Below are 23,996 nucleotides of genomic sequence, written 5' to 3'. Positions count from 1 at the left end.
AAATTTGGGAGCATAATTGGTACATATTAAAGTTTAGGAGTACAATTTAACACATAAACAATTCGTACCTTTAGCAAATTGAACTGAATTGAACATAAACCTTGAATCTAACAATCACAATAGTTTAAGAAAAAATTTTAACAATCTAAAATATTTTGAAGTATGATTTTGGACATGTTAAATTAAGGAAAAAAAATTCTAAAATTTACTGCAATTTTTTTAAGATCTATATACTCATATAAGGCTTAGTCTATTACCGTATATAGAAATAAGGAAATAGTGTAGTTATATTACACGATGCATTTTAAATGCACAAAAATATGTAGGTCAAATGTAACATAATTATAAAATTAAATATATTTTTTTTATCAAATCCGTAAAATATACCAATTTAATTAATACATATACTTTTGTGCAATTGAACTTTACATCATTCTATAACAACAAAAATATTACTTTAAATTTAGTCATAATAAAATTTGTGATTAAAAGTAAAAAAATTGTAACTAACTATAAATCATTATTCTTATGTTGTGACTAAAAAGTTCATAGCTAAATGTATTAGCTAGTCACAAAAATTACAATTTGTTGTGACTAATTAAATGTTTTTTTTTTTTTTGACAAAGTGATTTAAATCACTCATGAATTTACGACGCCCATGTCCGCCACTGGCGTTGGAACCTCCCGAACCAGGATAGCTCATCGTCTAACCGCAGAGCATGCTTTGCCAACCATGGGCCGCTAAAATCTTAGAGCGAGCCCCATGGGACAAAACTACCCCCGGAAATTTAGACAATGAAGCTATAACATCTTCAAACAACGCTCATAACTCAATAAATACTGAAGTTCCACCTGAAAAAAATATCAAAAAACAGCATAAAACTTTAATTAGAAAAATATTCAAATTGAAGAGAATCAACCAACCACCAAGACCAAGCAACTAGATCTCCCTATAAAATACTAGAACTAGCCAAAGGGATTACCCTTTGGCTAGTAACAACTAAATTATAGCATTCTACTTCATAACCTTCATAGGATCCCTATTCCTTACTCTTACTCTTTTAAAATCAAACATAAATAAAATTTTCCTTTTAATATCCATTATTCCTTAAATATTCAAAATATTATATACTAATTATTTCATTTTATCTCTTAAAAATATTACTTATTTATAGAATAAAACATGTCAAAATTCTTTAGTAAGTCAAATTATTTATTATTTTATTTATAGCGTAAAACATAGTATCTATAATCTTTATTCAACCTAAATTAAACTAAAATTGTATTAATATCCTTAAAACTTAAGATTGCACTTTTCACATTCAAAAGTACCATTTTCCTAATACCACTTCATCATACATTTAATTAATAATATTAAATTAATATTAATTAATCCAATTCGGTATTATGACATAATGCTTCCTTATTTATTATTTAAATAGATAACCTCCTAATTATTATACCATTCAAATTATTATAAAACTATTCATATTAGTATCTTCCTATACAACTAATAAGGCAATAATCTCTATCTTCATTAGCATTTACTTCCCATTTATTTCAATATCTTCCCAAAAATAAAAAATAAAATAAAACAAAGTATACTCAATTCACAATTAATGTCCCTACCTCTAATTTATTACAAAATCCCACATTTATAATTTATATACCAAATTAATATTATGTTATCTATAATATTATGTTATCTATAATAAATTCATATTTATAATTTATATACCCAAAATTAATGTATTTTATAATACTTTGTGGCTAGAACTAAATTAGTGTCAATTTGTATCTAAATACTATATTTTAGTTATAAATAATATATTGTTGTGACTAAAAGTTCTATTTAGATAAAAAAAAATTTATATATATTTTGATTAAAAAGTTGTCACTAAATGTGACAGTTTTTGTAATGACAATTAACTATGCTCTATAGATTGATATATTGGTTATACCATATATAACTAATTATATATATGATTTATAAGTCTACACCATATGTATTTAAATGTAATATTTTATTTCATTCCACATTTTCTTTTAATATTCTGTGTTATTACATTGATTACATGTTACCACATCAAAACAATAAATAACTAAAGGGTGTTTAATTAAAGATAATGAAATAGAATAAAAATAACTTTTATTTTATTTTTTTGTTTTATTATATTTTAAAATATTAGAATGTCACTCCAACACAATCATTTTTCCATTATTTTAGTAGAATGCATATTCTATTTTGATGAATATACTAAATGAGAAAAAATTTAATAATTTTTTTTTATGTATTTTAAATTTGTTCCATTCCTATTTTTATTTCAATACTTTTTTATTCCGATATTTTTAGTCTTTCTAGCTAAAGGCCACCAAAGATGATGTGAGTACTAGGATGACAGGAGTAGAAAAGGTTAAATTAGGAGTATACCGCCTTGTGTTGTTGTTCAATTCAATATTATTATGAATAGCAATAATTACAAATACGTGTAGTATAGTTTATATATATTACTATACTAATGGTAGGCGCTTTTGTAGAAGTAACAAATAGTGGAAGGTCTTTCTAATATAGAGAAGAAATTAAAGAATAAAGTTCTCAAAATTTATTTTACATTATATATTTATAAATTAATTATTAATATTAGAGTAAATTATAATAGTTAGAGAGGTATACATGTGTAATGCAATAATAATTATCTTCTCTCATATATATCGCAACATGTTTGTAGAAAATAAACAACAGTGATGATCTATATAGGTCAAAAATCTTCGATAATATTTTTAGAGGAATTATTTTATATATTATTTTTTAATTTTTTTTTTTAAATTTACGATTTGGGTTATTTTAGTGGTTTCTCCTGGTTTTTATGGAGCCGGTTGCTATATACAAATTTTATAGTTTACGATTTAAGTTACTCCGTTAGTTGCTATAAGAATTTTTGTGTGAAATTCCGTATAAAAAAAAACCTATTTTAAAGTATAAAAATAATAATAAAAAAAAAACAATTTTTTTTTTGTACAGCTAGGTTTTTTCTTAGACACGAATTCAAAACTGACCACATATATGTAAAAATGATATATAATGTAATATATATGTACTAATTAATGAACTCCTAACATCATAATTTGATATAATTGGTTCATATATTTTTCCGTTTGATTTATTAGTTATTAATTAGTTCATGGGATCATCCTCAGCCACTAGCTATATATATTTTCTACGCATCAGAAAGCAAGGTACATATGAATACCATAATTATTTTGAAGATTGTATTATTTTAATCGAAATTCACTCAAATCCTATCACATCTGGTCCCCCATCGTTTTCTTAATAAATTATGATATTGGAAGAAATAAACTACAAAAAATATGTATAAAAAAGGTTATGGTAAATAATGTTCAATTATTCATTTCATCATCAATGTTGTATTTTATGAACTACTTACTGGTGATATATCCTATCGCATAGATTTTCATAACAAATTAATTATGTGGTTTTCTATAGTATAATTTTCTTCAAAATCCAAACAGAACAATATGCTGTACAACAATGAGAAAAAAGTACTCATTATTAGAAAACATATTCTTGATCAGTGTGTGATTATGTGAAAAGACGTTATATGTAAAAATATATGCATATATAGTTTATCCCACTTGTGCTACCGGGGAATCTAATGGAAATAATAAATATAGTTTAAAAGTAGTGTGAATTCCTATTAATTAATATACCTAATTTATAAGTTTAAAAAAGTATATATGAATTGGATTTGATGTAGGATTCGGTATAAAACTTTGTAAAGAAATTTGAAAGAACATTGAATTAACTAAAAGAAAAAGAAGCCAACAAACTTAGACAAAAATGACTTTGTACATATCATAGGGAAATATACAAATGAGCAACTTATTTAATATTCTATATTTTTATTCCTATCTTTTCTGATCCAATAACCATGACGACCTTGTACCTTCATATATATATAAATATATATTATATATATATATATTTATATCGGTTCCATAATTAACTGCAGATTAATTAATTAATTAGTTGCTATTTCATTCCAAATATATAGCTTCTATATATATAATTATTATAAATACTCAAAAAAAATTATTATTGAGAGATAAGTTATTAATTGTTACAATATGTTTGTGACAACAATTATTTGTAATTATCACAAAAAAAAAGTAGTTGAGATTAAAGAATAAATACAAATAATTGTCACCAAATTACTGTTATATATATGTTAATGATAATTTATCATCATAATAACAATAAAATTTATCCCTACTAACATAGTTAATTACAAAATTATACATTTTTTTTATTAGAGTATATATAGATGGAGTGATGAGTTAAAATAATAATGTTTTTTTAATTACAAAGTTTGTTAACATTTTTTCTTGTTTTTTGGTGGTGAATTAAGGACTAAATTATATCAACATATTGTTACAATGTTAGTGTCACGTACTTTTTTATCATCCAATATTATTTTCTATATTTACTTATTATTTCCTAATGTTATCTCAAAAAAAAAAAAAAACTTATTATTTCCTAGGTTAGTAGTGAATTATATAATTCAATTTCAATCTCACTTTTATATATATAGTTTGTGTTTATAGTGCATCCATTTAAAAAATTATTTAGTAGATTCTTTATGTGCTTTAATATTTAGGACATTTTTATTCTATTTTTTCTTCATCATCGTGTATAATTTATAGTTATTTAGGATCACTTATAAATTAAAAAAAAAAAATTAATATTTTATATGTCGAAAAATAAAATTTAAATATTGTATTGCATGCATAACAGTTTTTTTTATAGGGGTGGTAAATTGTTTAAACTTTATTTTAATATTATAAAATATTTAGAATTTTCTAAATAAATATATGCAATTATAAGAAAAATAGGTTAAAATATTTTTTGGAGGTACATGTATGATCATCATATATATGCATGTACAATGTAATAATAATAGTTGCAGACATATAACATTTTGTTATTACAGTGCTTATATTATATATATAGTCTTTATATAATTATATATACATTGGGTACGTACGTTAATTAGCATGGTTCCTATGTGAATAGAATGGATTAAATAATAAGCTAGCGAAGAGTGTTTACAAAAATTCCAAGAGTACTAATTAATTCTATATAGATTGTTAAGTTGTCTGCTATTTGATTACAAAATGACTCGTATATATGATACATGTTCAAGTTAGTGATCAATATATTATATATTATTTTTATCTATATGTGGGTAAGTGTGCTATACAAAAATATCCCAATTCATGGTAAAGACAATTATTTCCTTTGCCATATTGCCCTAAATGGATGTGATATCATTTACCTATATATTATATTAAGTGTATGAGTACAATCAGCTTTATTAATTATTAAAAAGAAATCTTTGTTAGAAGATACGAGTTAAGTGATATAGTAGTAGTAGTAGTAGTAGTGGGCCAAAAAGACATATATCATCAATAATATAGACCTTTTATATATCTCATCACTTCAGTACTGTTATATATATATAGAGGATAATTTTCTTTTATTTTATAATTATTTTTTAAGGGTTAATTAATTAAAAACGCAGTATTACAACCCAGATGTCCAACACAAGAGCTGGCCTACACCCAGACGCTCTACAACAGCGCAGTTATTCATACTAATCAGCCGCAAAACACACCCTCGATCGAGTTCATCACCAGCTGGTTTGCACTCTTGATCTTATTACGATCTCATCATCTCCTTCCAAAACAGATTAGCCCTTTTTCTTCTTCTTCTTCTCTAAATCTCAATCCCCATAAATGGCTTCCCCCGATCATCACCAGCTGCAATCTTATCATCACCACCTCCACCATCATCATCGACAACAAACCCTAACCCTAATTACTCAACATGCATTACTCCAAGCCACAGAGCAGTGGTTCAAGTAGTAGTAATATTAATACTAATGAAACCCGTGGCCGTAGCTACCGCGGTGTTAGGCGGCGGAGCAGTGGCAAGTGGGTTTCGGAGATTAGAGAGCCTAGAAAACCTAATAGGATTTGGCTAGGCACATTCTCTACACCCGAAATGGCTGCGGTTGCTTATGATGTTGCGGCTTTGGCTCTAAAGGGTCAAGATGCAGAGCTCAACTTCCCTAATTCAGCCCCTTCTTTGCCTGTTCCGGCCACCACTTCCCCTCGTGATATTCAGGCGGCTGCAGCCTCAGCTGCCGCTGCAATTGGGGCTGCAGCCGCTGCCATGGGGGCGGGTGCGGCCGCCGCCAAAGATGGTGGTAATAATAATAATTCTGGAGGGAATATTCATCGACAGGATTTAGTAGTAGATCATGAGGAAAGAGGAGTTTATAATCATCATGAATATGTTGATGAAGATCTTATCTTTAATATGCCTAATGTTCTAGTTAATATGGCTGAAGGAATGCTTCTTAGTCCTCCTCGTTTGGACATTGCAGGTGATGATGATGATGATCGTAACTACTACGTTGGTAATGCTGGGGATCAAAATCTTTGGAAATTTCATTAATAATGTCATTGCCTTATATTTATATATATTTATATATAATCAAGAGTAAAACATTGAGAAATAAAACGAAACCATAACCCTTAATTAAGATCGTGATGTGTGTAATATATATTTAAATTAAGGGAGTGTAACGAAACCTAGATTAATTAATCCATGACACAACCACATAATATTAGTGCGAACTAGCAGTACTGTACGAGTGGATTGTCATCTTTTGTTTTCTTTGCTCGATCTTTCGTTTTTCTTTTTTGTGGCTCTGTTTTTCATGTTTTTAATCATGTGTATATAGTATTATGTATATTAATTTGAAACTGCTCCATCGTGTTATATATCTTAATAAATCTCTCCCTTGTATCCATTTCTGGATTTCATTTGAAAAGCAATTCCTTTCCAGTCCCTTACAATAACATTATTTATATGCCCATTATTCTCAGACTCTGGCTAAGACATGATATCTTATCCTAAAGTACTCTATAAATATATATTCTATTGTATTAGGGTTAGAAGTTCATATATAGATATGGGGAAAAACACACATGTATATTCATCGATTTTTCCGGGAGCTCAATTTTGGATGTTAAAAAATTAAGCTGCAAAGGGGATATAGTCGTTCATACAATTTGGTTTGGTAATTAAAAGAAAAGGAAGCAAGTTGGGAGGGTTAGTCAATATAATAATGAGGACGTTAGTGTAGTAGGTTTTACTATATACATGTAGTTTTGGAATTTGAACCTGGCCATATGAATATAAAATATAATTTCTGGTTTTATTATTAGTAATTGTCGAGTGAAGTTATGGCCCACCTTAGCCTTTGTTGACGTGTCATTCTCAACTTAGAAGGGTTACTATTCGCAACACACATAGAAACGTTGAAGGATGGATGCTGACTCTTCACCTTCTTAATATTCTTTTCTGTTGAGGGCACCTTCGTCATGCAATGGTCGTGGGCCAAACAGCTTATATCATGCATTTTTAATATATATACACCTTGTAATATAGATGTGAGCATTCTTATTAGCACAGTTGGCTAATGATATTTCCTAAAAATTATTATATTAAAGGGTAAATACCATTTTAGACCCTGTGTTTTGCAAAAGTTACCAATTAGACCCTGTGTTTTGTTAAATGACAAAATAGACCCTGTATTTTTTAAAATAATACAAATAGGACCCTGAATTGATTTTTAAAGTTTAATTATAATCCGATTTAAAAGTGCTATGACAAAACTGTTTACATTTTTTATATCTGTTATTATTAAGAATTGTCTTTAAGTTGGTTGTATTAAAAGAAAAAGTTGTCAAAAATTAAGCTTAGAGTCTTATTTTTACCATTTTAGAAAATACAGGGTCTATTTTGTCATTTAACAAAACAGAGGGTCTAATCTGTAACTTTTGCAAAACACAGGGTCCAAAATGGTATTTACCCTATATTAAATTATATGGGACCCGATACTTAATTGGACCAATAGTGATATTGACACATAAGAAAGCACTAGACAACACTGGTGCCCTTTAGCATTTTTCTATAGTTATATATATATACACTTTGTTGGACAATCAATTTACCTTCACTTTCATGTATGATATTTGATATTGTTCGCTTTAATTTTGTCTCGGAGCGTATTATTTGCAGTACCCCCAAATCTAATGTAATCTCACATCTGTCTTCATCTTCTTCATCTTTCGTATTCTCAGTACTCCCAAATCTAATCTCTCGCTTGGATTTACGATCAACCAAACACATAGCTATGGCTCTGCACGACCATAAATTATTGAAGCTCTCAAATCAAGTCCGATAAGATCGTTACACGACCACTCAAACCCAAGCTATAGCCAAACCCAATCATCCTACTAATTTATACTTTTTTCGTAAACTAAGCTGATTAATTAGCAAATTAATTCATTGATTGATATATTTTATCAAAATAAAATTCATTGATTGATATATAATTTGATTTGGTCATGTACTCATGTGTGTCTATTAAGTTTTTGTTTGACAAAACTGCCCCTATTACACCATGCGTATGCATCACATTTATTTTTAATTTTTTTAATATAAATATATGAGAAAAAAAATAGTCCAACAAAAAAAAAATTTGTGTAATGGTTTAATATTGGAGAGGAAAGAAAAACAACAATAATAAAGAAGAGTTTCATGATAATGTTTTCTTTCATTGTACTTGGAAAACATGCATAGTTGTACCAATCTGAACAGAATTCAATGTTTTCAATAATTAAGAGCTATGGTATTTAACCACTTGAATGTTGTTAAATTATTGAACCCGATATGTGTTTGTTAATCCACTTTCTTTTTATTGTTCGGGTAGATTTAATTAGTTTCGATTTTTTTTCTTCTTCAAAATATGGTAATTTTGATCAAAGCTTTTTTCATAATTAAAAAAATCTTTTTATAATCCTCATTTTATTAGCATCAATCAATGTTTGCTTGATTTTGGTGTTTTAGAAATGTGTTTTTTCAGTATTATAATGCAATTCATCAATTGACAAGTAGTGTGAGTCATCTCAAAAACACATAGGGACCGTTTGGTATGTAGGTTTTATTTCATGGGAATAGGTTGCTTTTAGAGTGATGAAGAGAATGATAAACCTAGAAAAGCAACATTATCGTGTTTGGTTAATATTAGAATAGAATGTGACAACTTTTTCTTTACAATAATAATTATTATTTTTTTTAAAATACTAATAATTTAATATTTTTTTTCTAAGTGTTCAAAATAATTTTTATTTATTATTTTTTATAAAATTTTATATATAAAAAAAAAAATCAACTATAATAAATAATTATAAAGAGTAAATTTATATACTAGTTGATAATATATTTTATAAAATAAAAAATATATATATATAAAAAAGGAAAATACTTCCTATATCATTTTTTTAATTTAGGGAAATTACTCCATATTTTAAATATTTTTATATACATTAGTATTCATATTTTTTTTTTTAAAAAAGGAAAATACTTCATATATCATTTTTTTTTATTTGGGGGAATTAATACTTCATATTTTAAATATTTGTATATACATTAGTATTCATATATATAAAAGAATAATTTTAAAATGTAAAAGTTTGTGTGAGACTGCAAGTAGCATTAGAAAATCATTTAAAAGTTAAGTGAAAACCACATTTTCATTGTGTTTTCTTTGCCATCAAACTAAAGCCCAACACTTTTACGTAGTCACATTAAAATATTAAAAACCTAACCAAACACAGTAAATTTTCAGATTCTCATTCCCACTTCTCCCAATACTGCATAACAAACAACCCCTTAGTGTGGAAAAATGGCGGAAGAATGGCTTGCATCGATAATTTTAGGATAACAAAAACTGACCTTATTAAGGTATATATATGTCCTTGAACTTATATGAAGTTTAATTAATTTTAGTTTCATTACTTTTTTTTAAGTTTTCTTTTTTGAAAAAAGATTATGCATCTTTATATGTGATTTCAAAGGCAAATTTTTCATAAATTATCATTTCATGTCTAGAGAAAAAGTATAAAATGAAAATATTTTTTAAGTTTTCTTTTCATTTTATTGACGATTCAATTTTAATCTTTGGATTTGATGTAAAAATTAATATTAAAATTAAGAAACTAGGTTCTATTTCTATTATTACATTAGAGAAAAGTTGTGTAATAGACGATTTAAATATTTGAATTTTGATATTTTTTAAATTTATAGATTTAATGTACATTTAATTGGAATATTATATTAAATTGAGGAATCATGCCCATTTTATCTTACAAAATAATGCAATTAGTAATGATACCAATTTTAATATTGTATTTATATGTTTTCATGAAATTAATGACAAAATAATAAATTTGGTAATATCATAAATTTATATGATAACTCATGTCACTAGTAATTATGAATAATATTAAGATTGTAAATTTTGATATTATTTATACATCACTTTAATTTAAAATAAATTTATACGACAATTCGTGTCAGAACTAATTGTAGATAATATTAAGAGTGTAAATATTAACATTATTTGCTTATTAATTTAAAATAATTTTATGAATATGAATTTCTAATAAAAATATCATACATATGAATATGAAAAGTGTAGGAATTTACTTGGTGAAATTCCAAGTTTAACCTACACCACTCAAGAAATTTATCAAAAATGACAGGGACAAACTTGTCCCAGAAAAATTCAAATTAAAACCCCAATCAACGACAAAGAAACCTTGGTCGTTTCTCCTGCACGATAATGGAACTTGTCGTTCTCGCCTACACGACAGATCGTTTGATTCAAAACGATCTGTCGTTCTCCTTAGAATAAAACCAAGAGGAATCAGAGCTAACCCTAGCTCATTTCCTCTCTTCGAACCTTCGAGAGTCTCAGAACTCTCTCTCTTTCTCGCTGCCTTTTCTCTGGTTCTCAAACCCTAGAACCAGAGATCTCCCTCGATCTATTGATCGATCTTTCCCAGAAAATCACCCCAGAAACAACACACACACACACACAAAGATTAGCCAAAACACAGAAGTTTAGAGTAAGAAATCAAACACCAGAAATATAGAGGTTCGCCCTAAAATTAGGGGTACATCCTCTGATGAGCTCGCCTTGAAGATCGACCTCAGATCTTGCACTATGATGAATGAATGTTACAACAGGTAAGAAATCCAAGTCACAGATCGACTGGTATTTCTAGGTTTTTCTCTCTTTTTGTTTTCTGTGTTTATTTTTTTTTCTCTTTTTTTTTTTTCTGATTTCTCTCACTAACTCACTTCTGTTTCTTGTGCATGGACTTGAAACATCATCTGGAGCTGAACAACTTCTCAGATCTGGTAACCTAGGGCTTTAGCTTCTGGTATATCTCATCTCTCTTCTCTTCTGTATTACTCTAATGCTTTTATAGTTGTAGTTTTTTTTAGGGTTGATCACAGAACTAGGAGTTAGTTACAACTTCGGTTGTAACTAACAACTAGTTCTTGATCCATTAGAGGCGAAGCCACATAGGATCTATTTCCTGTTGTACTCTGTTTGTATTTTATCTGTATTTTTCACTTCATCTTGTAACACAGTAATAATAAATATTACAGTGAGATCTAATTTAACAATTTCCACCTTAGATCTCTTCTGTAATGTTTATTATTATTGTGCTTCGTCTTCAAGGGTCTTAGCTCATAGTGGTAGTGGTCATCCACCACTACCAACCCCTAACAAGTCCAAGCAGTGCTTGAACTTGGTTAAGGGTAGCACCTTAGTACCGATATCAGAAGGATTCTCTTCAGTGGGAACTTTCTCTATCTGTACAGCCTTCTGTGTCACTTTATCTCGTATAAAGTGATACTTGATTTCCACATGTTTGGTTCTGTCGTGAAAGACAGGATTCTTACACAAGTGGATACAACTCTGGCTATCTGAATAGATTGTAGGTTCTTCATTTAGGAGTTTAAGTTCATCTAGTAGTCCTTTAAGCCAAATGGCTTCTTTAATAGCCTCTGTAACAGCTACATACTCAGATTCTGTTGTAGATAAAGCTACAATAGGCTGCAGTTGTACTTTCCAGCTGATACAATTACCCCATAGTGTAAAGAAATAGGCAGAGGTAGATTTTCTACTATCTCTGTCACCTGCATAGTCTGCATCCCTGTACCCAGTGATCATTCTGCTATTGTCCCTTCTCTTGTAGTTTAATCCCACTTCTGTAGATCCCAATAAGTATCTTAGTAACCATTTCATAGCCTCCCAGTGTTGCTTACCTGGTTTTGCCATATATTTACTTAGTACACTAATGGCATAGGCTAGATCAGGTCTGGTACTGACCATTAGGTACATCACAGATCCCACTGCACTAGAATAAGGCACTTCACTCATAGATTCTTTCTCAGCTGTAGTTTTAGGACATTGATCTTTGCTTAGATAGTACTGATTAGTCATAGGTTGCTTAGTTTGCTTTGCATTAGTCATAGAGAAATTCTCTATGACTTTCTTTATGTAGTTTTTCTGATGTAGCCTTAGTGTCCCATGCTCCCTGTCCCTAGAGATGTTAATGCCTAGGATCTTAGTAGCCCTGCCTAGGTCCTTCATCTCAAATTCTTCCCTTAGCCAACCTTTCATTAGGTCAATCCGGGTCCTCTCCTTGCTCACAATGAGCATGTCATCTACATACAGCAGTAGGTAGATGACTTCATCAATTTTAGTGCCTTTGTAGTATAGACATGTATCATAATAGCTTCTAGAAAACCCTTTCTTGATCATAAACTCATCAAACTTTTTATTCCATTGTCTTGGTGACTGTTTAAGTCCATACAGGGACTTAATCAGTTTGCAAACCATGTCTTCCTTGCCTTTTTCCTCATATCCTTTAGGTTGTTGCATGTAGATTTCTTCCTCAAGTTCCCCATGTAGAAATGCAGTAGTTACATCCATTTGATCAACTTCTAGGTCAAATTGAGTAGCTATGGTAAGTATAATTCTGATGGTTTTATACTTAGCCACAGGTGAGAATATCTCATTAAAATCTATCCCTTCTTTCTGTGTAAACCCTTTAGCCACTAATCTTGCTTTAAACTTCTTAGGATCTGTCTCAGTAAGTCCTTCTTTGTGTTTGAAAAGCCACTTGCATGAAACTATGCTCTTTCCCTTAGGTTTCTTCACTAGTATCCAGGTTCTGTTCTTTCTCAGAGATTCCATCTCTGTGTCCATTGCCTTGGACCATTTCTTGGCATCTTTATCAGTCATAGCTTCTTCATAGGACTTAGGTTCTGTCATTTCCACTCCCATAGCACAGAAAAATGCATAGGCTAGCACTTCTTCCGAAGCTGTGAAGCTGAATCTCTGTGTAGGTCTAGGAACCCTTCTAGTTCTGTCTCTGGTCAGTTGGTAATCTTGTATTGCCTCATTTTCTTGTCCTTCTTCAGTAATAGGTTCCACCTGAATGTTGTCATCCTGAACTTGGTCATTTCCTTCCAAGTTTTCCTCTCCCTGAGTATGTTCCACCTGTTCTGGTTCCACCTGAACAGTATTAGGTTGAGTGTTCCTTGTTTGCATGTCCACAGATGTGCCTGCAGGGTTAGTGTCTAAAGTAGGACTAGATATTGCATTATTATTAGTAATACAAGGAAATAAATCTTCCTTAAAAACAACATCCCTACTGTTTATAGCTTTAAACCCTTGTTTCTCTCTTACCCATAATCTGTAGCCTTTAGTGCCTTCAGGATATCCTAGAAACACACATTTGAGAGCTCTAGGCTCTAACTTACCAACACTCTGATGTGCATAGGCTGCACATCCAAATACTCTTAAGTTTGAGAGATCAGGAGGCTTACCTGACCAGATCTCCTCTGGTGTCTTGAAATCAATGGCACTGGATGGACTTCTGTTCACCAGGTATGCTGCTGTTAACACAGCTTCTCCCCAAAACCCTTTTGTAAGTCCAGATTGTAATAGTAGGCATCTGATCTTGTTCATCAAGGTCCTATTCATCCTCTCAGCTACCCCATTCTGTTGAGGAGTGATTCTCACAGTTCTGTGCCTTTGAATTCCAACAGAGCCACAATATCTGTTAAATTCATCACTACAAAACTCTAAGCCATTGTCAGTCCTTAGGGTTTTAACCCTTTGATTAGTTAAATTTTCCATTAGGGTTTTCCATTGTATGAATTTAGATAAAGCCTCATTTTTATGTTTAAGTAAAAATACCCAAACTTTTCTAGAATGGTCATCAACAATAGACATAAAATACACATTTCCACCATGTGTTGGAGTTTTCTCTGGTCCCCAAAGATCAGAGTGAACATACTCCAATATGTGCTTAGTTTTATGAATACCAGTTTTAAATTTTAACCTATGATGTTTACCTAAAACACAAGATTCACAGAAGTCAACTTTGCTTACTCTGTCCTTACCCAGTAACCTTTGATCACTCATGATCTGTAGGCCTTTCTCACTGATATGCCCCAGCCTTCTGTGCCATAGAACAGCTTTTAGGTCTTCTGGATTGCTAGTGACTGCATTGTTGCAGTGAGTCACTGGTTCTCCATCTAAGTAGTATAACCCTTCATGTTTGTGGCCTTTGATTATTGTCATTGCACCCTTACTTAGCTTCATTGAACCTGCTTCAATTTTGCTAACAATACCCATGTCATCTAGAACACTTATAGAAATTAAATTTCTAGCAAGATTAGGGACATACCTTACACCAGTTAGGGTTCTGACAATCCCATCAAACATTTTGAAACTTACATTACCTGAACCTTCTATATTGCATGTGTTGTTATTTCCCAGAATTACTTTGCCACCATTAGAATTCCTGTAATCAGTTAGGATTTCCCTAGAATTTGTCATGTGAAAAGTACACCCTGAATCCAGTATCCAGTCATCTTTAAAAGATGTAGAGGCAACATAGACTTCCCCACTGTCATAACCATCTGAGTAGTTAGCTTCTTGTTGTTTGTCACTTTGATGTTTGCTTTGATCTGTTCTTTCTGGAAATCTGCCTCCTTTCTTGTTCTTGTATTTGTTGTTGTAGAAATAGCAGTCTTTCTTGTAGTGTCCAGGTTTTCCACAATAGAAACACCCTGTAGAATCACCAGAATCTCTTGATGGTGATCTACTCTTTCCTTTGTGTGAGTTTCTATGATGATGTGCACTATTACTTCTACCTCTGTTCTGGTAGGGTTTCTTGTGAGATGGCCTTCCTCTACTTAGGTTCATTTCACCATGTCCAGAATTGGATTTCTCACTCTTCATCTCTAAGTCTTTAGATTTTAGGGCTGAAATGACTTCATCAAGTGTGATTGAAGTCCTTCCATACGTGATTGCTGTCTTTACCTCTCTGTATGAATCAGGCAATGAATTCAAAATGATTATTGCCTGATTTTCATCACTTAGAGCTTCATTCTCTCCTGAATTTGCCAATTCAATATGCATTCTGAGAAACTCATCAAGATTCTGATCTAGGGTTTTAGTGTGACTCATCTTGAACCCAAAGATCCTCTCCTTTAGGTAAATCTTATTAGTAAGGGACTTCTGTTGAAACTGTTCTTCAAGTTTCTTCCAAATCCTGGCAGGAGTCTCTTCTTTATCAACCAGTCTGATAATTGCATCAGAAAGGTTGAAAATTATGATTCCAGTAGCTGTTTCTAACAGCTCTTCTTGTTGAATCTTTGAAGTGTTTTCTGGCCATTCAATAGTGTCTTCAAGAACCCTAAGTAGTTTCTGTTGAGCCAACAGAGATCTGATCTTCCTTCTCCAGATCCTGTAATCACCTGATCCATCAAAACGATCAATGTCAACCTTGATATTGCTCATGTTAGAAAAAATCAAAATTAAATTGAGTTGAGTTTAGAAAGATTGAGTTATTATCAGTTTGTGGAATTTCCACAGGTTTTCCACTGTCCACAACTTCTTGTTGTGTTTCTTCTTCTTCTCCCAGTCTTTGTTACTTTCTTGATTCTTTCTTGAGTTGATTTAAGCTTGAACCAAAGCTCTGATACCACTGTAGGAATTTACTTGGTGAAATTCCAAGTTTAACCTACACCACTCAAGAAATTTATCAAAAACGACAGGGACAAACTTGTCCCAGAAAAATTCAAATTAAAACCCCAATCAAGGACAAAGAAACCTTGGTCGTTTCTCCTGCACGACAATGGAACTTGTCGTTCTCGCCTACACGACAGATCGTTTGATTCAAAACGATCTGTCGTTCTCCTTAGAATAAAACCAAGAGGAATCAGAGCTAACCCTAGCTCATTTCTTCTCTTCGAACCTTCGAGAGTCTCAGAACTCTCTCTCTTTCTCTCTGCCTTCTCTCTGGTTCTCAAACCCTAGAACCAGAGATCTCCCTCGATCTATTGATCGATCTTTCCCAGAAAATCACCCCAGAAACAACACACACACACACACACAAAGATTAGCCAAAACACAGAAGTTTAGAGTAAGAAATCAAACACCAGAAATATAGAGGTTCGCCCTAAAATTAGGGGTACATCCTCTAATGAGCTCGCCTTGAAGATCGACCTCAGATCTTGCACTATGATGAATGAATGTTACAACAGGTAAGAAATCCAAGTCACAGATCGACTGGTATTTCTAGGTTTTTCTCTCTTTTTGTTTTCTGTGTTTATTTTTTTTTTCTCTTTTTTTTTTTTTTCTGATTTCTCTCACTAACTCACTTCTGTTTCTTGTGCATGGACTTGAAACATCATCTGGAGCTGAACAACTTCTCAGATCTGGTAACCTAGGGCTTTAGCTTCTGGTATATCTCATCTCTCTTCTCTTCTGTATTACTCTAGTGCTTTTATAGTTGTAGTTTTTTTTTTAGGGTTGATCACAGAACTAGGAGTTAGTTACAACTTCGGTTGTAACTAACAACTAGTTCTTGATCCACTAGAGGCGAAGCCACATAGGATCTATTTCCTGTTGTACTCTGTTTGTATTTTATCTGTATTTTTCACTTCATCTTGTAACACAGTAATAATAAATATTACAGTGAGATCTAATTTAACAAAAAGATGTGCAACTTTTGATATTTTTAAGATGTACATACTTTTAATGTATATTTAATTTGAATATTATATTGAATTGAGGAAGCATGCATATTTGATCTTTGAAAATGTTGTTAAAATCAAATATTCATTTTGATTTTAACAATTTAAATAGAGCATGAAGTTTTAATTTTCACAACACATAAAGTAAACATCTATTGATATTACAAGATAGATATTAAATGTTAATTTGAATTAGCAACTTAAACTATGTTAAATTATTAGATTAATAAACACAATTATGTTAATCTGGTTATTTTTTTTTAAAAAAAAATTGTTAAGTCAATTATTAAATACAATGAAATGCATTTAACTAAGTAAGATAGAGAACAACTCTCCATCTGTAGAGCAGTCATCACTATCTTCCGCGATTGCAATAGAATCCTTCCCGTGGTGATGGTACCGAAAGTTCTTCCTATCTCCATTGTGAGATTTGTTGAAGTCTTGTTGCTCCTTTTACTTCTTTCAAGATCTGCAAGTATCCAGACCTTCCACAGAAGTAACACTTCCTTGTTTCCTTCTGTCTGGACTTCGATATCATGATTGAGAGTGATGGTGTTTACTTTTTGAACTTACTGTCTTGGGTGATCTTTCTCTTGCCAAATACACTTCTTGTTTCTTGGGTTCTTTTTCCAATTGTAATTCAAAATCTTTTTATTTTTGTGCAGCAAGTACGTCCTTCATTGCAATCACATTTCTACCATATTTGATAGGAGCTTTTACTTCTTGATATGCTATTGGGAGCAATCTCAACAAAATGATGGCCTGACTTTTGTCGTCTTCTCTACGATGAGTTTTCTTCAAACATTGTTTGATAGATACATGATGATCGTGTAGTATGTCATCTCCTCCATCATTATATTTTTCCCGATGGTTTTTTGGCCAATAACTTCTCATCTCTAAGAACCTTGGAGGCTTTCGGGTACACTAGGATTCCTTTTAGAGTTTCTCTTCACAGTGCAAAATCCCCAGTGCCATCAAATTTCTCCAATTTGAATCTTGCCATTGATGACATTCAAAGTTTCTTCAAGAATTGTAGCGGAAAGAATCTTCATTCTGGAATCTTGATCGATTACCAAGTTCTGATTTGTGGAAAAATTACGACTAATAGTGCAAAGTCAAATCAACTAAATTTTAAACAATCAAACGATTAGAAATGACAAGATTAACAAATCGAGAACAACAATCGGAAGTAAAACAAGAGCAAACAAAGTACGTAAAGTCAAAAATAATAAATGCAGAAATAAAATTAGCACCAAGATATATACTGGTTCAAGTCCGATAGATTGATGTGATCGATGGCTCTACTCTACTTGTGAAACACTTCTATATTGATTGAGCAAGAATTGGTACAATACAGTTGAGACGTGATTATCTATTAAGTTCTCACTAAGTGTTTCAACTCTCACACTTACATCCAAGAATCTTCTTTATCTACACAAGATTCATCTTACAACACCCAAACCCAATCTCTCTCTTTTCTCTGTACCTCTCTCTATACCTATCAATCTTTCCCTCTCAAACTCTCAATAACATCTGAACTAAGTTCATCATCTCTTATCTCGAAATAACAAGTCAAGGTGGTATTTATAGGCTTCGGATCAAGATCCTAAAGTAGGCGGCTGCAAGAAATGAGGTTGTTAAGTTATTTAGAAATAACTAACTACTTAACCAACTCCTTTTTGAGTGAAGTCTCTACGTCAGCTTAAGTGAGAGCCTCCAGGAACATATATAAGCTTCTGGACTCACTGTAATGACCGCTCTAGTAATGTGGATTAGAAAAGGCAATTAGCACTAATTTTTATTATTTTATTATTATTTGTGAATTAATTTATTTGTGGACCCCAATATTTAGAAATAAATGTTAGAGTTATAATTTCTCAATTCCGGAGATTTTATTAAACTCTAGGGGTATTATTTAGCTTATATGTGAAATATGTTAATTTTGTAATTTTTGCTCGGCGACAACGGAAAATGCGATGGATGGCTAGATAATCACATGAGTAAGTTTAGAACCCTATTTCATAGTGGGGAATATTTTAGAAGAAATAAATTATCGGGATTGAGCGGGGTTATGGAAATTGACCATTTTACCCCTAGTTTCAAAGAAATACCTTAGTTTAAGTCTAAGGGCATTTTTGTCATTTGAAAGGGATAAGAGATAGGTGGCTTTTTGGTTGATTGACACCTAGCAAGAATACTTTCAGCCAAGGGTTAGTTAATCCTTTTCCCAATTTGGAAAATCAAAGAAAAGAAATTAGAAGAAAGCATTTTCCTCTTGAACTCTCTCTCTCTTTCTATTCGGCTGAGGCAAACCAAGGATCAAACCTGAATTTTTTCTTCCATTTCCTTGAATCTAAGCTAGGATTCAAAGTGGTTTTATCTAAGGTAAGCCCTAGAACTCTTGCTTATGTTAATTTTGAGCTTTTTACTTAGTTTGAGCATGTGATTTTGGGAGTAAGTGGCTGTTAGGTTTCAAGGTGGTTAAGGTTCGAATTTTAGGGTTTAGTTGAGTTGATTCTAAGTTCTAGCTGCTGGTTTTAATGGTGTAGATGGTTTTTATGCAATTTTAGGTTTAAAGTTCAAAGCTTTACTCATTAATGGCAACTTGAGTTGTAATGGTTTATTCTGTGAATTACTGCCTGGAAATCATTGTGTATGCATTGTATAGGTATACTGGAGAGTTTGGTAAAGTTTGGGATTGAATTGAATTAAGGGGGATAATTTTTTGGTTCCCAGCAGATGAACCGGAATTCCGATTCTGGGTGGTCTGTACCAACCGGTCGACCGGTTGGTAACCCAGAACCGGGATGCCGGTTGGGAACCGGTTGACCTGTTGGGGGATTCTCCAGAACCCTAGTTTTGGCCAATTTTGAGATATTTAGGGTATTGCCATGAGGTTTATCGATAGGGAAACTTTTAGTTTCAAGTTTTAAGTCCCGGAAAGTGATTTAGCGAGTCACTCATCTGTATTACCGTTATTGTGATTAGGGCATCCATCTAGCACGTGAATTCCGTTCGTGCCGGCCAAAGACACTTGAATTCGGAAAACAGGTAAGAACTATGTATAATGTATGATGTGATTATCTGAATGTGTGTATATGTGTTTATATATGCATGCTTGAATTATGTTAAACACTACCAACACTTGTATGATTAAGTTATAGAGTGTATTGGTACAGTGATTGTTGTTGATTTGAGTACGATACAGTGATACCAACACAAGCATAGGAAAATGCTAAGGTGTGTGGTACATCACTCAGTGTTACTCAGTGATCGGGATAAACCCTACCAACACTCGTACAGCGAGGTACGATGTGTATGTGGTATAGTGGTTGTACCCTGGTATTGAACGTTCATACTCATACATTAAGCTACGTAAATAGGTGTATGGGCGCCTATTTACAGGTCGGAAATTATATGATATGTTATATGCCTTTCTTACTGAGTCTGTTGACTCACAGTTTCTGCTTCCATGTGTAGGTAAAGGAAAGGCGAAGGCTGAACAGGAGTGAACCTGAGCTCGGGTGAGATTGTACATGTCAAGCAGCGCGACCTGGAGTGTTCGGTCTCGGGACATCTGGGAGTTGTATTTTGAAAGTCGCTGTGCGACCTGTAAATCTGTATATTTTGGATTGTATGCTTGAAAAGTAAAGTTTGTAAAGTTTTAAAAATCGGGATCCCGGGACTTGTAAATATTTTATTAAATTACAAAGTTTAGTATTTAATGCAAAAGTTTTAATTTGACACGTTTTTCGAGAAATTTCTTTGATTAGCAAAGATTGCATAATGATTGAAAAAGCACTGTAGCGTGCCTTAGCTTTAGGGCGTTACACTCACGGACCAAGGACACACGCTGATGATGCTACTGAATACGACATAACCATCTGACTATCAAAATATACTATTCTAGGAGGGATAACTAGCTAACTAGAACTCCATCCTGGAGTTGGCTAGCTACCTAGAAGACTAGAACCGGAGTGGGCATGATAGTCATCTGGGAACTCCCATCTGGGCACAACTATCATTCCACTAGATTCCTTTCGAGATAAGCATTCGTGAGAGAACAACTTTCCAAAAATAACATTTGCGGAGATCTTTTTATTTGGAGGAACTATAGCACATATATATATTGGTGGGACTTTATTTTAACATTTATTGGTTCTTATGTTCCTAACGTTTTTGAGTATTTTAATTTTTTTTATTAAAAACACGTTGATGTGTATGATTACATATCAGTCTAATTGTTAAAAATCTATTCTTAATTATTCTTCATTTGATATTTCCACTTGTGTCTTTTCTTCTCCAGACCTAAAATAGAAAACTAGCCGCCACTTGTTTCTTCTTCTCGGACGCTTCATCAAATTTTCAAAGCTCGACTCTCTTCCATTACTTTGGCGGTGTTAACAGAGGATTTCAGAGAGAAAAGAAGATTTTATTGATTTGTATCTTATGAATTTACAAGAGTAAGATTACACTTATTTATATACAACGAAATTGGCTTAGAAGCCAACCGATCCTTGTGACAGAAAAACAGAAAAAACGAGTAAAACCAGTAAAAGTAACTAACTTATACTAACTAACTCTTAACAGGGCCCTTCAAGTTGGAGCGTAGAAATCTCGAACGCCCAACTTGGATACAATATCTTTAAAGTGACTTGGAAAGAGGGGTTTAGTGAGTATGTCGGCTAAGTTGGCTTTGGATGGAACATGGCTCATGCGAAGAACACCTTGGTTGATCTTTTCTCGAACTGTATGGCAATCGATCTCAACATGTTTTGTTCGTTCGTGATAAACTGGATTTTCTGATATATGGATGGTAGCATTGTTATCACAGTGAAGAGTGGAAGGGAGTGTCATGTTGATGTAGAAATCTTTGAGAATTGAAGTTAACCATGTGAGTTCACAAGTTGCATGAGCCATTGCTCGATATTCTGCTTCTGCGGAGGATCGAGAGATGGTTTGTTGTTTCTTAGACTTCCAGGAGATCAGGGATTGGCCGAGAAATATGCAGTAGCCTGTTATAGAACGTCTTGTGTCGAGGCATGCACCCCAATCTGCATCGACAAAAGCTTTGAGTTGAACAGTGTCGGTTGGAGAAGCATAAAAGAAAAGGCCTTGTCCTGGTGAGTTCTTTAAGTAATGGAGAATGCGTGTGGCAGCTTGCATATGAGGGAGTCGAGAGGCTTGAAGATACTGACTAAGTTTATTTACGACAAAACTAAGGTCAGGTCGTGTGATAGTCAGGTATAGGAGTTTCCCTATGAGACTCCTATAAGAGGTAGGATTGTGAAGTAATTCCCCTGAATCATTACTTAGTTTGTTATTGGGTTCCACGGGAGTAGAAACCGGTTTAGAACCAAGACATCCTGAATCTTGTAAGAGTTGTAGAGTAAAGGGTCTTTTTGAAACTGATATCCCTTTTGAACATCGAGCAATCTCCAAGCCAAGGAAAAAACGAAGAGGGCCTAAGTCCTTAAGTTTAAACCTGGTGTCAAGGGTGGTAATGAAAGTGTTCATGGCAGGGATGTTGTTGGTGGCAATGACTATGTCATCAACATATATGAGGAGAGCCATGAATATACCAGATTGGTTTCGAATGAATAGAGAATGATCGTTTGGAGATTGGATGAAGTTATGTTGAAGTAATGTGGTACTCAATTTTGCATACCATTGGCGAGATGATTGTTTAAGGCCGTATATGCCTTTTTGGAGTTTGCAAACGGCATTGTGGGGAATTGGGTGTTTTGGTTGATAACCTTGGGGAAGTTTCATGTAAACTTCGTCATTGAGATCCCCATGTAAAACACATTGTTTATGTCTAAGTGATGTAAATGCCAATTACAAATGGCTGCTAATGCAAAAATGAGTTTTAAAGTGTTGAATTTGGCCACGGGGGCGTAGGTGTCGAAGTAATCGATACCAGGTAATTGAGTGTAACCTTTAGCTACTAAACGTGCTTTGCAACGTTGAAGAGTGCCATCTGGATTTAGTTTCTTTTTGTATACCCATTTATTATCAATTACATGTTGGTTAGGTGGGAGTGGAACAACGATCCATGTATGATTCTTTTCGAGAGCATCTATTTCTACATCCATTGCATTGTTCCAAACTTTGAATTTGGAGGCTTGTTTGTAGGATGTAGGTTCTGGTGTAAGGCTGAGAGATAGGATAGCTGCTCGAAACTCAGGAGAGAATTTGTGATATGAAATGTAATTGAGTAAAGGATGGTCTGTGCTGGTGTTTGTGACAGAATCACATTGATAATCCTTTAAGTAATTGGGGAGATGGTGTACACGACCTGATTTGGTGCGTGTTTTGTTGTGCCTGGGAGGTGAAACTAGTGTATATGGTTCAGAATTTGGTGATGCATCCTCAAGGATAGGTGAGGATGTTGGAATTTCGTGGTTTTGTTGCTGAGATGGACTGTTCTCAGGAAAGTTTAATGGACTTGAGTCAAATTGAGGAAGGATGAATCTCAGAATTTTGAGAGAAAAAATTATCTATGTGTTCAGTTTGGGACACATGGCCAAAAGTAAAAATGTGCTCATAGAAGAGGACATCTCTTGACTGAAATATCTTCTTTGTTTGGAGATCTAATAGAGTGTATACCTTCATATTGGGAGGGTAGCCCAGAAAAGCACAAGCTCTAGCTCGAGGAGAGAGTTTTGTGGCTGTTTTGACATGTGATGCATATGCAAGGCAGCCGAAATTCCTCAAGTGGGAATATTGAGGTAGTTTGTTGTAATTTCTGAAATGATGTTTGGTCTTTTAAAAGAACAGAAGGGATTCTATTTAAAAGATATACAGCAGTAGCAATGATAAAAGACCAGTATTGCAGTGGTACATTTGATTGGAAAGCTAGAGCTCGAGCAACGTTTAGTATATGCTGATGTTTTCTTTCGACCACAACGTTTTGTTGTGGTCTGCC

The 23,996-nt window shown here is 32.7% G+C and overlaps 2 protein-coding genes across 2 annotated transcripts; one reads left to right on the top strand and one right to left on the bottom strand.

Annotated features, from left to right (window-relative positions):
- Window positions 1-5,560: 5,560 nt before the first annotated feature.
- Window positions 5,561-6,538, top strand: LOC133035425 (ethylene-responsive transcription factor ERF024). The gene has a single exon (XM_061111291.1). It carries the CDS (start codon window positions 5,906-5,908, stop codon window positions 6,536-6,538), a length of 633 nt encoding a protein of 210 aa, XP_060967274.1. The 5' UTR covers window positions 5,561-5,905.
- Window positions 6,539-21,664: 15,126 nt separating this feature from the next.
- LOC133035917 (uncharacterized mitochondrial protein AtMg00810-like) lies at window positions 21,665-22,840 on the bottom strand. The gene has a single exon (XM_061112361.1). The coding sequence runs from the start codon at window positions 22,838-22,840 to the stop codon at window positions 21,665-21,667; it is 1,176 nt and encodes a 391-aa protein (XP_060968344.1).
- Window positions 22,841-23,996: the final 1,156 nt, after the last annotated feature.

Source organism: Cannabis sativa, chromosome 3 (genome assembly GCF_029168945.1).
Source record: "Cannabis sativa cultivar Pink pepper isolate KNU-18-1 chromosome 3, ASM2916894v1, whole genome shotgun sequence".
Taxonomy (NCBI): domain Eukaryota; kingdom Viridiplantae; phylum Streptophyta; class Magnoliopsida; order Rosales; family Cannabaceae; genus Cannabis; species Cannabis sativa.
Note: the sequence above shows the minus strand (reverse complement) of the source record. Positions and strands in the feature narration are given on the sequence as shown.

Excerpts from the sequence above, each read along its gene's own strand:
- LOC133035917 (XM_061112361.1), bottom strand. The coding sequence starts at position 22,840 with ATGAAACTTCCCCAAGGTTATCAACCAAAACACCCAATTCCCCACAAT.
- LOC133035425 (XM_061111291.1), top strand. The coding sequence starts at position 5,906 with ATGCATTACTCCAAGCCACAGAGCAGTGGTTCAAGTAGTAGTAATATT.